This window comes from Macrobrachium rosenbergii, chromosome 45, assembly GCF_040412425.1.
Source record: "Macrobrachium rosenbergii isolate ZJJX-2024 chromosome 45, ASM4041242v1, whole genome shotgun sequence".
NCBI classification, from domain to species: domain Eukaryota; kingdom Metazoa; phylum Arthropoda; class Malacostraca; order Decapoda; family Palaemonidae; genus Macrobrachium; species Macrobrachium rosenbergii.
Window position 1 is genome coordinate 23,485,518 of NC_089785.1, and position 14,230 is coordinate 23,499,747.

The following is a 14,230-nucleotide window of genomic DNA, read 5'->3' on the forward strand; positions in this document are numbered from 1 at the left end:
ACGTTTCTCTTAATACCACATACAGTATGTGGTATTAAGAGGAACTACATACATAAATTCATACATACATATGATTTTAAATAACAATAATTATCGTAATCTCCTCCACCCTAGTTGTGGCACACCGAAGCCGACTAACGACCGGGTGCGTAATTCGTCCTTAGGCTAGCAGAAGGGATTCAACTAAAACAGATCTAATGATGGTGAGTAAAGGTTACTGGACTACATTATGAATGATCTTGAAGGCAAAAATAAAACTTCCTAAATAAATGGTAACTAAACACAAATATAATAATAATAATAATAATAATAATAATAATAATAATAATAATAATAATAATAATAATAATAACATAAGCTCGTTCGAAGACAAAAATCTTAAATAAATAGTATCTAAACAAAAGAATACTAGAATATAATAATAATAATAATAATAATAATAATAATAATAATAATAATAATAATAATAATAATAATAAAAGAAAGAAAGGAAGAAAGAAATAAACAAATAAATGAGGAATCCCAGACTCAAAGCAACTGAAGGGAAGAATAATAAATAGATAAATAAAGAAATAAATAAACAGATAAATAAATAAACAAATAAATGAGGAATCCGAGACTCAAAGCAACCGAAGGGAAGAATAATAAATAAATAGATAGATAAATAAATAAACAAATCAATGAGGAATCCGAGACTCAAAGCAACCGAAGGGAAGAATGATAAATAAATAAATAAATAAATAAATAAACAGACAAACAAATAAACAAATAAACGAGGAGCCCCCAAACTCAAAGCAACCAAAGAGAAGAAGAAGAAGAATAAGAAGAAGAAAGAAGAAGAGGAGACACGAAGAAAGCACAAAGAAGGAAGAAGAAGAAGCCATTGTTTTGATTCTTGATGTCTTCTTCCCTGGAATGCGTCCGATGACGCAAGACGAATTTATAAATTAACCGAGGTAAAAAAAACCGTATATACTTTTAATCACGTCAGAAAAATTCCCGAATTCACTATTGAAATACTTATTAATATTTAAATGATTTAAATAAGCGGGATAAATATTTATAGGCATTTAAATGAGGCCTACTTCGGGTCGAGGGAGGTCGATAGGCCTGGACTCCATGTTTACGTAATGTGATTTTAATATTTTTTTAATATATTTTTTTCAGGGGTTTTAATGCCTGGAGGTTTGGCATCTCCCTTTAAAAGTGCCCCTGGTGGGGCATAGGCATGGGTATACCCCAACAACTAGGCATACGGCGACCAGGATGGCAACGTTAGGTTAGGTTCAATTAGGCTATGCAGCCATTGGCCTACATAACAACATAGCAATATGCCTATGTTGTGGCTCCCTAAGGGTTCGCTCGATCCACTGCCAGTCGTCGTTTTGGGGTCCGAGGTCAGACGGCTCAGTTCGGGCGAGGTTAGGCTAGGTGAGGCGTAATCCGGTAGACGTCGCCTCGTCGTGAGGTTAGCCGAGGTCAGGCGACGCTCGATTTATGCTAGGCGTTATTTTTGGGGAAGGTATGGCAGGCAAGGTCTGGTTATTGGCGTCGGTTCCGTTCCGACGGCGCGGTGATAAGCGAGAGTCGACGATGGACGAAAATCGCCGATTTTTGGTTATCGGCGCCGATGAGCAGAAATCGGCCCCAAAAAACCATGTTGCTGATAATCGGGGACTGCCTGTATTGCTTTACCGTTATCTGGAGTAAAAGTTCGTTTCCGGTCCGAACTCCAGTTCCGCATGAGGTCTAGTACTGAAAACGGTGGAACAGTGATTTGTCTACACTTTCGCCGTGTTTAGTTCTAGCCACTGGGGCGTCAGTTGTGTTACTCCGAGTTCAGTACTAGCCCCTGGGGTGTCAAATGTATTTTGCCGTGTTTAGTACTAGCCCCTGGGGGATCAAATGTCCCGCCAAAGTGCATTTCGCAAATTTGAAACTTAGAAAAAAATCCTCAGTTATTTATATATATTTAATTTTTTATTGTGATAAATATTCGTTCGCAATAATTATGTATTGTAAAATATTTTTGTCAATTTTGTATGAAGATTCAAAAGATATAATAAAAAATCATTGCATCTCATCCTGTCAGTTTCAAAAGTCATTTTTTGTTCTGTGCTACTGTAGGAAAGGAATAGTTACTGAGCCTATCGGCTATTGGGCTGAATTAAAAAAATACCTTGGTTGGGGTTTTCCGCTGTATTTATTAATGTGCTTCCAGCCGTAGCGTTACCGTTAGCTAGTCAGGAAACTGCACTCTAGGAGTGAAGTTACGTGTTGAGCTAGTCTGGGCTGTAGGTTAGGTTAGGTTAAAACAAGAGGTTAGGTTTTAGGTCAAAACAAGAGGTTAGGTTTTAGGTCGAAACAAGAGGTTAGGTTAGGTTAAAACAACAGGTTAGCTTTTAGGTCAAAACAAGTGGTTAGGTTTTAGGTCATAACCAGAGGTTAGGGTGTATCCTTGTACATGTGTCATAATGCAATGGGTCTACTATCAAATTACTTCATAAATTACTTCTTAATGCATCAAAAACCTTTAGGGAACCAAATTTGTTGTGTAAATTGGTTACAGATAAGAAATTTACAAAAAGAAAAAGAAAAACGTTTTAAGTATAATTACTTGTGACCCCATGATTTTAAAGTGGGTATTCGATTACAGTCAAATATCAAAAAAAGGTACACAAATGGTATCACACTAATGACATAAGATTTGGACTCTAATGTGGCACCGCGTTAAAAAAAATGCCAATAATAAGTGGTACAGGCAGTCCCCGGGTTACAACAGGTTCGGCTTACAACATTCCGAGCTTTTCAAATGTGTTCATCAGAAATTATTTCCAGGTTTACAACACATGTTCTGGGGTTATGACACTTACGATGCCGATCTGACGGAAGAAATTTGGCTCCAAAATGGCAGAATAATAAAAATTTTTAGTTTGTTTTTTTTTAAACTCAGTAAAAATACAGGTTACATCATTTTAAAGACTCTCAAAGGATTAAAAGTAAGGTATTCTAAGGTTTTCTTATGATTTTCGACGATGTCTCTGCTTACGACGCGGCATAGGAACAGAATCGCCGTCGTAAACCAGGGATTGCCTGTATTGAAAAAAAACGTTGTTGAAATTGACAAGATAGAATTAAGTAATGACACCGAAATGATGTGGGTAGTTATGAGGTCTTTATAAACAATTTACCAACATGATTGCCATAATTCTACTGAAATCCAAGCAATGTACTTACTCCTCTGTTGCTTATCCCACTTCTCCCAGAATATCAACTAGGATAGGTATGCTGAGGCCTAGATTATAGGTAGGCTGCAACGTTTGCCCTGTCATTAAATTTAACCGCTCCCTTCCTGGTCTCCACTGTATTTCTCATGCTCCAAAATGTCAGTCACTCTCTTGTTAATGATGGTGATAGTAAATGCGAATGGAAGAATCGGAAGCTAGCATGAGATCACCCTCAAATTACAGTTCTTTTTAATAAGATAACCTGATTTAGGGAAGTATGATAAAAGATATGTCTGACTTTTAGAGAAGTAATTCAAAATAGTTTAGCTTAGGTAGGTTGGCTATAGAAAAATAAGCATAGCAAAAACCAGAAAAAGTGACATTCCATTTCGTTTAGCTCATATAAAATTAACGTAACTTAACGTAGTCAAGATCAGGTTTTGCTCCCGAGGCTGTTAGTATTAAGCCTCTCATAGGAATATGCTCAGGCCAAAAATGCTATTTTCATTCTAATGTAGGGAAGTGACTAAATATTTACATTTTCCGCCAGCGAAAGTTGAGTTGTATATTTCTCTTGTGAGTATGGGAAAGCTGTAATAGACATGATGACAGTTGTTACCAGGAAGCAGCAAAAAGACCTACATATTGGGAACGTCCATCTAGAATATTATTACGGATGGAAGGGGGTTAACTGATCAGTAGCATACCAATCGAGTCAGTGCTAATGAAAGTAACATTTTCATTACATCTCTAGTCATCTATAAAATTGAGTAGCATAAGGACTTCCTAGGACTGGAATGGTTGATCACCAACGAACACAAGATACACTAATAAAAAGCTCACCTTTTAGATAGCAAAGGATAAATACAAAATCAGTTGTCCGTAAATGGAACATAAAAGTTATGAATTTTGTGTTGTATGTCCTGATTATTTTCTGTTATCAAAATACCATCTTATTTTGTGTCTTCTGCAGGTGCCGTCTTGACTGTAGCATGTTTGACCCAATACTGGTGGTGGTCTGTTGTGCAGGGATTGGCTTGACTCTTTCTTACCTGACACTCGGAAGTTCCAGAGTCCCACACAAGAAGGGTGAAGGTTCGTAAAACTTCTGTAGTCATAAGAAGCTTTATAATTTTGTTCCGGTATATTTTGTTGACCTTTTGTATTTCCGAATGTATTTGTTAAGTGTTACTACAACTGAATGGAATATCTCATAAAATAGAATACAGTACTGTATACTGTATTATTTTTTAAGTATAAATGTAAGTGTATTAATAGTACAAATGTTATTTTTGTAATTGAATACTGTATTTATTGCACATTTTAACTTGTCTCCTGAAGCTTGACAGTTGCCTGTCTAGAGTGTGTTTATCATTATTTTTATTATTATTTATTTTACCTTTTTTGTCTTAGATGACGAGAGCAATGAAACTGGCCATGCATCCAGAAAGAGACGGGTTCTTATTGTTACCGCCCACCCTGACGATGAGGTGATGTTTTTCGGTCCGACCATTCTCCACTTCACTCAGCGGGAAGGAGCGCTCGTCTACCTCCTGTGTCTCTCCACGGGTAAGTCATCTCATGCTTATCAGTGCATGAAATCTGATACGGTACTTTATATAAGGGATTGATCATTTGAAATCATTTCTGCAGAAGACTGCAACTAAGCTAATCATGGTCTGTGTATTGTAGGAAAAGTACAGAGAAATGGCATAGTATTCCTTGAAGAGAATTGAGGTTGAAGCATGTTCCATTATACATTAACATTTTAATTCTTTCTCACAAAAAATACTATTTTATGCAATATTAAAATTCCTTGAAGATCTTCAGGTACCTCTTATATTCACACCTGCAGTGAAATACTTTAGTCATTAACCCAAGTGGGAGTAAATGCATGTTTTTTTTAAGGTAATCATTGTGGAAAGGGCAGGATTCGCTGCCAAGAACTCATGGAGAGTTGTCGCCTGCTGGGGGTAGCGAGAGAAAACATTTTGCTCTATCGTTGCGATGATTTGCCGGATGATCCGTCCATAATGTGGCCAACCGTACGCACTGCCAATCTTATCAACCAGTATCTTCATGCTCTAGACATAAACATGGTAAGATTTTTACATGTCAAGTTGCTGACAGATTCAGATTCTGGGGTGGGCTTATTCTCTCATTTCTTTCTTAGTAGTAGTTAAAGTCTTCCTGGGCCTCTGTAGGCTCATAGAGCAGGCACTGGTCTCCTGTTTCTTAGGCTGACAGCTAGTGGGGGACAGGTCCCAGTACCTATGACACGTGGCCAGTTTGTCGCTAGGTCCACTGTTTAACTCCCCAGCCTGAGGGCTGGTACCTATTCTCCCACTGAACCTCTCGGGTTTTTTCGGACTGTTAGGTTGACAGACTGTCGGGTTTGTGCAGTGGCTCAATTCAAGCCATCAGTGAGCGGCGGGATTTGAACCCCAGCCCTCTTGACTGGTAGCCAAGAATCTACCACTATGCCACCATTAATACTGTATTTTTGTTGAAGTATCAGGTGATAGAATAGTAAAATATAGAATAGTAAAATTGATGGCAGTAGAAGGTACATCAAGAAAATTTCTCCTCCACTGATGCTTTTATCAATTTTGTCGTATTCCTCTGTCGTGTACAGTAACTACTTTTACAGTCCTTAGTCTGTACACATTTTCACACCATTTTCGTTTGCAAGTTTGGCATCTTCTGTCAGCCATGCTAAAGCTTTAGTCCCTCTTGGCTGCACTTCTTATTCTTCTGATAACAGTACTTAAGAAACAGCAATGGCGCACTTCAGTATCGTGATTATAGATTTTCTTCTTTTTCTTAGCTTAATCCATGGTCAGGGTCACTGTTTTTATTGAGCCCTTTCAAATTGCTCACTTTGTATTTTGTTTTAGCAGACTTTTTTGAGATGGATTCCCTTCCTGACTCCATCCTTCCTTATCTATCCAGGCTTTAGAGATATTCATATCTGCTTATGTAACAGGCTCAAAATCAACCATCTTGTTTTACCAGTCTTTATGAATGTAGTCTCCAGGTTTCTCAGTGATATACAATAGTTTACACATAATTTCGTAAGTGCTTAGTAAATTTATGTAACTTGTACAATTGTCTTTAGTTTGAAGTAAAGTGCGAGTGTTATTTTCTGTAACTTTTAAAAGGATGTATCATATTCACGGTTCAAATTTTCAGGTGGTAACTTTCGATGTTGGAGGTGTCAGCGGTCATGTTAATCATTCCGCCCTTTATTCTGCCATCCAGCATCTTGTGGAAGAAGAATTTCTGCCAGAAAGTATGAAATTTTCAGTATTTTTCTCTCCTTCATAGTAATTAAGTCTATAAATTCTCTGATTATTGGAAATATATACCTTAGGTCACAGCTCTTGGGAAAATGAACATATTTCTGATTGCTAATTTGTCAGTTCATTTTGGTACAGTATAAAATTATTTAAAATGCCTTTGAAGATTTCTTTTTATTATATTTGGGCAGTAACAATGTTTAGATGTGGTTGAACTATTTTGAATGCCGAAATATTATCTAGTGGAATCATTTTCAGTTTCTGAAAACTGATCTATACATACAGTTGACCCCGGGATTTGCAGGGGTTAGGGACCCAAACACACACCCCCCCCCCGCGAATAGCTAAAATCCACGAACACTTTACACCCCTCTAAAATGCTTATACCTGCCTATTTTGATAGTTCAAACACCAAAAAAACCCCTCTAAAAATGCTCATACTTGCATATTTTAATAGTTTTTTATAACTGCCTATTTTGATAGTTCAATCACCAAAAAAAACCCTCTAAAAACACTCATACCTGCCTATTTTAATAGTTTTATCATGAAAAATGTATTTAGTCACGAAAATATGAAAATGCAGTAATTAGTGAATATTTCTTCATGAAAAATTTTGCGAATAGGCGAATTTTCAGCAAGTAACGTGGATGTACGTTCCACAGAAAAATCCAGGAATAGGCGAAGCCGCCAGTCGAATAGGTGGAGATCGTCTGTAATATTATTGAAGGTGGCTGATAGCAATTTTGTATTCTTCAGTGCACCATCGAAATTAACTTTGTAATTATGTATTTTCAGCTTGTGAAGCCTTTTCTTTGGATTCAGTCAATATTTTCCGAAAATACTCCTCACTTCTTGATGTTCCTCTAAGTTATGCTTTTTCGTCCTGTGCCTTCACTGTAGATTTTAAACACTACGCCATTATACAGGTAAGTATTTGACATTATTTTTTTTATATTGATCTTAAAAACTATTGCTATATATGTATGATCATATGACTCACTCATATACAATGTATCATTACTATAAGGAACAAAGAACTCGACAGTTTAGAAATTATATTAGCCATTTTTGAATGGGGCCATTTACATGTCAGTGTGTAAACATACTGTGCATTCAATGGAGAAACAAATCCACAGTTATGTATGGGTACAAATATGTTAAAAATAAATTTATACAGACAGCTTTCGAGGGTCTGTTGGTATCTGTAGAAACCCGAAAGCTCTGTATATACTGTATTTATTATTTATGTTTAATATATTTGTACCCATACATCAATATGGATTTGTTTCTCCATTTCAAGACTCGTGCTACCATGAGTGTTTTTTAATACATTCTGGACCAACGTATCATTCCTTTTCTTTTTCAGAGAGCCATGCGTGCCCACGGTAGCCAGTTTGTGTGGTTCAGAAAGCTCTACATGATTTTTTCAAGATATGTACTCATTAACACTTTAACAAGAATTAATACCTAGGGAACAGATTTGTGTATATATTTTTCAGATGTACTTTTTATGGGAGTTTTATCCTCGTCCTAGTAAACTGTGTGTAGTGTATAATTTATTTGATTTGTTGTACTGTACTTAGCAGAAATGGACTGCCAATATCTCGAGTTAGAATTTGGGAGAAATATTTTGATGCAACGGCCAAATATCTCATCGTGAATTTGTGTCCCGTACTATTTTGTATAAGTGATGTTTGACATTGTAATCTCTTTATGACTTGCACTGTAAATATAGCACCTGAATTTTCCTGATAAGGTATTAAGAATACAGTGATATAAAAGCAAGAATTAAATTCAATTTAAAATATTGTACCTGGTTCTCCTACTGGGACGAAGTGTATTTTTCATGTGGTAACACTTGCAAAGAAACGGTTGTCTCATGGAAACTTAACTCGTTGTTGTAAAGGAAGAAGCATTTAATGATAATAAAAAATATTTTGGTAAAATAATAGATAATAATATGTCTTATTGAAAAGGATGGCTGTATTATGCGAATTTACCTTATAAAGGATGTTTTCTGTTTTCCTTATAATTCGCTTTTCAGGCTCAGCGATGTTGGTCAGCAACTGGCCGCCGATATTCGTATCGGAAAAAGGATAGTGCGCGGAATGCAGGAAGTCTTTTATTGAAATATTCAATCAGAAATCCCTGGAATCCTTTGTGGTATGGATTCAGGTTCTACTGAATCCAGAAGGATTCACGGATTTCTGATTGAATATTTCAGCAAAAGACTTCCCGCATTCCACACACTACCCTTTTTCCAATACAAATACCGCCCAGTTGCTGACCAACATTGCAGAGCGTGAAAAGCGAATTATAAGGAAAATGGAAAACACCCCGTATAGGATAAATTCGCATAATACAGCCATCCTTTTCAATACGACCTGCTTAAGAGGGGGGCCTATTTCCTTCGGATAATATGGTCATAATCTAGTACACTAGACACTTTGCAGTCTGGCTTTCTGATAAGTAACAAAGACCCTCCGTTGTAGCCTGCATTTGAAAGGCCGACGGCAATTCCTCAGAATTTCCAATCCAAACTAACCTGTACTTTGCACTTATAAAACATTCAATTTTGATTAATCTTAAAATGTCGGTTATCTGAAATGATAGCCAGGCCAAATGCATTGATAATAACATAGCTGGTAAGTACAGAAATCCATTAAGTGGATTTGCTACTGGGAAACGACTTGTTTCAGTAGCCGTTTTATTTGCTGTTACTATAATTCGACTTTCTCTATACCTGACCAAGCATAAATGTGTACGGTTTTGCGCGTGAACCATCTTTTGACAATTTTGTATATTTAAGTGCAGACTTATAGTAGTATTGTCATTTCCAGTTTAAACTTGTGTATTGAAAGCATATTGCACTGGAAAAATATTTATGTACAGTGACCCTTGGTTATGTAAGAGAGAAGGTATTTGGTTAAAATGTTTTAAATTTACTTGTGAAAGTACGTATACATATTTAACACTTGTATGTGTTTGTTTAAGGATTTTAATAGATGTAAAAAGGGTCATGGAAATTTATATTTTTAGAATATGTTGTGTAATTACTCACCAGAAACACACTTCTTCTTCGAGAGCATTGTATAGAAAAAGGCCGTGGGACGCAGCTGGTTATGTCACAAGAAAACTGGAACGTGTTTTGTGTGGTTTTATTTGTGTGGTGTCGTGGGAATAAAGCTAGTTTTAGTTTGTCAGGGAGTTACTCGATTAGGTCACAGCTCTGAGTAGTTCTTCAATTACTAGCCTATTAACTTATTTATTTCAAATGCACGTTCCTCAGAGCGTGCGAAGAACGTTTTCTTTCAAATCCATCGTTAAGGTTCCACAAGATGTTAGATAATATTAGGTCGGTTCTTTTTCATCGGTGAAATATTTGGTCGGTTTTGTTTGAAGATGTAGCTCCCTCCATCTATGGAGGGAAGAGCGTATGTTTGGTAGGTTTATTGCTTCACTTGTAGCCCGCAAATAGTCTATTACTTGTATAAGTTTCCTGGCATTATACTTTGTTCACCGTTTACCTTACAGGGGTATTTAAACCTACTGTACAGAGCATTAGTAGTGGACTGCTCAGGACCAACATTTTTGTTCAGTGTAGCGTAATTAGTCTTGTTCACAATCATCGTTAGTCTTCACTGTTAGCATTGTCATCAACGTCATTATCATCATCATCGTCACAGTTTACTGATGAATATTGAATATTGCATAATTACATTCTCACAATGCACCACGTCAGGAACACTACACAGTACCAGTAGTTCAACGTATTGCTAGATGGTACCTATGTTTTCATTCACGGACAAACTACGGCCACGCCCTTGGGTGCAGTGTGGGAACCAGATATATATATGCTAAAAAAATGAATGTCTTCTAAGGGTTTAGAGATCCTTCTCAACCTTCTCTATTCAGTATAAAGCTCCAATCAGTTCCGTGCGTCATTTATGCCCTCATATGCAGAGTCTTACCTCTGCTTGTGGTGTTTACTCCCCACTTTTCAAAGTTGTTTTGGGTTGCTTATTGATTGGTTTGAAGGAAGTTGTCTAATGTGGATTGTTGTCCCTTTAAATATGAAGTGTTTGTAGAAACGCTTGATATTTTTTATTGTGGCTAGCACCAAATCACAGTAGTATCCTGGTTCTTACTTAACACCCATTTCTTCCTCTTACCTTGAGCTCTGGAGAAATGAGGTTGATTTTTGTATTGTTTATCAGCGTCAAATATCGGTACAACTTCCCGTTGTCACTTTCACGTTAGTGAGTAGGCATTTCATCGTAAAGTGTTCTGGTTCAGGAAATGCCCAAGTCCTGATTTGGAAAGTGAAGTATGTCTCCCATTTTCCTCTAATTTACATTCTCTGATGGCATATGAGAAAAACACATTCAAGGATCATAGTGCAGGTTTTTCACAAGTTGTCCACTTTATTCGTTTGGATGCAGTTCCATCCCCTCCCATTCAGGCATGACAAGGACTCAGAAATGAGTTGTTCCTGTGCCCTGTCATGGCTCTGAAAAGATACATCTTCGCCACCAGTCATGCCAGATCCCACTGTCCGTACTTGTTTATGACGCTGCTGCAGCCCAATGTCGCCCCTTTTCTGACGTGCATATATTGAAAGTGCCTTCTCTTCTGTCCTAGAGGACGTCATGCTCTCCCCAAATCTAGAGCTCATCAAATTTTGGCTCCGACTCTTTCAGTCCATTGCAGACATCACTTGATCAAGTGTCACACGTACTTGAGTTGGATACACCAGTCCACCTTCTCTTTCTAGTTTGGAGACACCTACAGTTTACCTCGGTATGCTTTTTCTCAGCCCTGTGGTGGCCACTGGCACGGCAGACAGCTAACACCTTCCTAACTCTTGCCTTTTAATCATCTGCTTTCAGTAGTTGCATCGTTTCATCCTCGACAGAAATCTACCTTACGTATCCTACGAATTCCTGGGTTGGTGTCAGAATGGTTTCTATTCTTCCATTGCCGTCTTGTCCAAGTAGATAATTGCTTGGTGTAAGGCTAGTATAAGCCCATTTCCAAACACAAGCTTTCAAGTTACTCTTCATAAATGAAGGAAGATGCTTCCTACTGAGTAGAGAAGTGAGAGGGGAAAGTGTTACTTCAGTTGAGGGGAGCTCTTTCACCCTTAAGAGAGGCAAGATTTTAAATCACTATAGAGTTGTCCACTTCAAACAGAAGCATAAGGTTATGTATGGCAATGCTTTGAATATAAGAAACAAAATTTTTCAAAGTATTTTGTCGATAGACAATACAGTAGTGTACATTACAGGAATCTTTAACATGATGGAGTAATTATTATACAAGTACAAAGTCATCAGTTTCAGGGGTTAGTGTCATCATTACCATTTTCGAATTTGAAAACAGGAATTGTAAACAGCAACGTAATGAAAGTCAAGGTACTCGTACATGGTTTTACCAAACCTGCCCACCGGTGTAGGTACTAATTGAGGGATGCTACTAACGGCAGTCGATAAAAAATGGGCGATTGTTATTGATGCAATGCCGTAGATACTTTTGGCCATAACATTATACCAAAGGCAATTAGGTTTATGGGGATAAGTCTGCCTTATATTTTTGAAAGGTTTAATTTAGAGGGAGTGATGCCTACTGTGATTGGGGATTTTTTAGGCCTTACATACATTTGGAGAATAGTAAGATTTTTTCAGCTGGTATATATTGTCTGTGATGAGAAATACAAGTACATATTAGTACAATAGAATTTTTGTCAAAACTTTTAGGAACAATTTTTTGAAATCATGGCTTTAGCACTTGAGAACTGACCATGGCAGCTACAAAGCTAATCAGTTCTCAGAATGATCATTCGCAATGTATACTGAAACGACTGGAAGCATTTGCTAGCATCCAAAAATGAGGGAAACTGTAATCTTCTGCAATACTCAGCAAAAGTATTAGTGGTAATACTCGTAACATAGCTGGACATTCCAGAAACTGGCCTGCAGTTGCTTGTTAAATTGCATGTGTATGCAGCCTCACGATGAGCAGATGCTGAAATGCTTTGAAAGTTATATGACGCGAATAAAGTGCTAAGTGCTGCCTAATTAACACTTGCTATAATGCATTTCTTCTTCTCTAGTCATGTTGTATGAAATGCTGTAAACACTTTTTCCTTCAATGTAACTGGAAATATATTAAAAATTAACAGCATTTTGTTTTGTGTATCCAGTCTGAGATTAAAATTGCATGCTGACAACTAGTGGCTTGTTCAGTAGCAAGGGTAATACCTGCCTATGGCTTTTGTCATCATACCTACTGAAAAGCCTGTCACTTTTTCCTATGCCTTAATATGTAGCCACAGCAAAGGAACCAAGTGGTAAATAGCTGTCTAGGATGAGTCATTTTGTTTGATATATCAAGTACATTCTTTGACCCTATTTTTGGGGGAGTGGACTGTCACAATTTAATCCAATACATTCTTTGATTTGCAATGATGGTAAAATTTACTCTTGAACGATGCTTTTCATCGAGGCAAACTTACATTTTCTAGCTAAGATTAACTGACATTTTCAAGCTAAAAGGAATTATGAACACCAATGACTATAAATACAAAATAAGAATTATGTACAATGCATACTCGCGTATCATGCAATTTTCTGAGACCTAATTCTCAGCTAATTTCAAGGGTTGCATCTTACACGAATTACAAAATGTATTTGTGTGTGGTGGGGTATGTTTAACCTGCCTTACAAGTGGCTAAGCTAGGATTTATTTTGCATCAAAACAGTAGGCTATGATTCGTACATCAGAGTATATACTTTTAATGTATAAACTATTATAATTAACTCTCACATTTATGCCCTAGAATACCTGTAACAAAATATTAAAGACGAACAATAAACTGAAGGAAATACATTATGTATTTTATTAGCGACTTACGAACTGCTCATGTTTCAAATTACCATCTAAAACTTGTGAGCATAGATGCTAACTTGTGAATGTTGAAAACAGGAGTTGTTGGTCATTTTTGTCTTTTTGTAATGATTTTATTGGATGTTTTTAATAAATTACAGTATGTTTTACTTTTTGCAATACCCTTTTCATAAAGTTTGGTTCTGAATAGACAAACAGCTGACTGGAATTTAAACTAAAAAAACCATAAGGAGTCTTTAAACCAGCATTTTGCAATCCCATACATTACTTTGCCACTTTTTCATCTAAATCCTTAAGATACAATAACTTTCGACAAGACAAAGATCTGGGAGGCCTGCTTCTACCAAAAACGGAACTCGCACTACACGAGATGTTTAGTGAAGTAATCTTTGGAAGACGAAATGGTGAGGGTTGCATGATATGTGAATATATACAGTACATAAACAAAAAGCATTATAGCAACGGGTTCAAGAGGAATTCTACATTCAGTGCTCGTTTCACTTTACTGCACAGTACAGGACTGTTATTACAAGCCAAGCCTCTGCCCTAGTTGGAAAAGCAGAGCGTTACAAGCCTGAGGGCCACAATGGGGAAAGCAGCCCTGTACGGAAAAGGAATTTAATCTGATTCCGATAAGTGAAAACTAAGCTCTGAAATATTTAAAAAACTGGACTGCTAAAAATGTTCACGCTGTAAATATTTTAAAAGACTTCAAACTACTCACTCGTGTATTTTCCCCGAGTGGTGAGCCATGGCTTGCCTAGCAGGTCTTCTGTCACTGAAGATCAGTCACCGGAT

The 14,230-nt window shown here is 37.0% G+C and overlaps 1 protein-coding gene across 1 annotated transcript; it reads left to right on the top strand.

Moving 5' to 3' along the window:
* The first annotated feature begins 823 nt into the window (after window positions 1-823).
* PIG-L (phosphatidylinositol glycan anchor biosynthesis class L) lies at window positions 824-12,706 on the top strand. The gene is made up of 7 exons (XM_067088685.1): window positions 824-956; window positions 4,201-4,322; window positions 4,641-4,796; window positions 5,136-5,326; window positions 6,420-6,519; window positions 7,322-7,452; window positions 7,893-12,706. Exons 2-7 carry the CDS (start codon window positions 4,220-4,222, stop codon window positions 7,995-7,997), a joined length of 786 nt encoding a protein of 261 aa, XP_066944786.1. The 5' UTR covers window positions 824-956; window positions 4,201-4,219; the 3' UTR covers window positions 7,998-12,706.
* The last annotated feature ends 1,524 nt before the right edge of the window (window positions 12,707-14,230 follow it).

Bases quoted from the DNA above. Each gene is read 5' to 3' on its own strand.
- PIG-L (XM_067088685.1), top strand. From the start codon at position 4,220: ATGTTTGACCCAATACTGGTGGTGGTCTGTTGTGCAGGGATTGGCTTG. The intron at 5,327-6,419 runs GTAAGATTTTTA...TCAAATTTTCAG, and splicing joins ATGCTCTAGACATAAACATG to GTGGTAACTTTCGATGTTGG. The intron at 7,453-7,892 runs GTAAGTATTTGA...TTTCTTTTTCAG, and splicing joins AACACTACGCCATTATACAG to AGAGCCATGCGTGCCCACGG.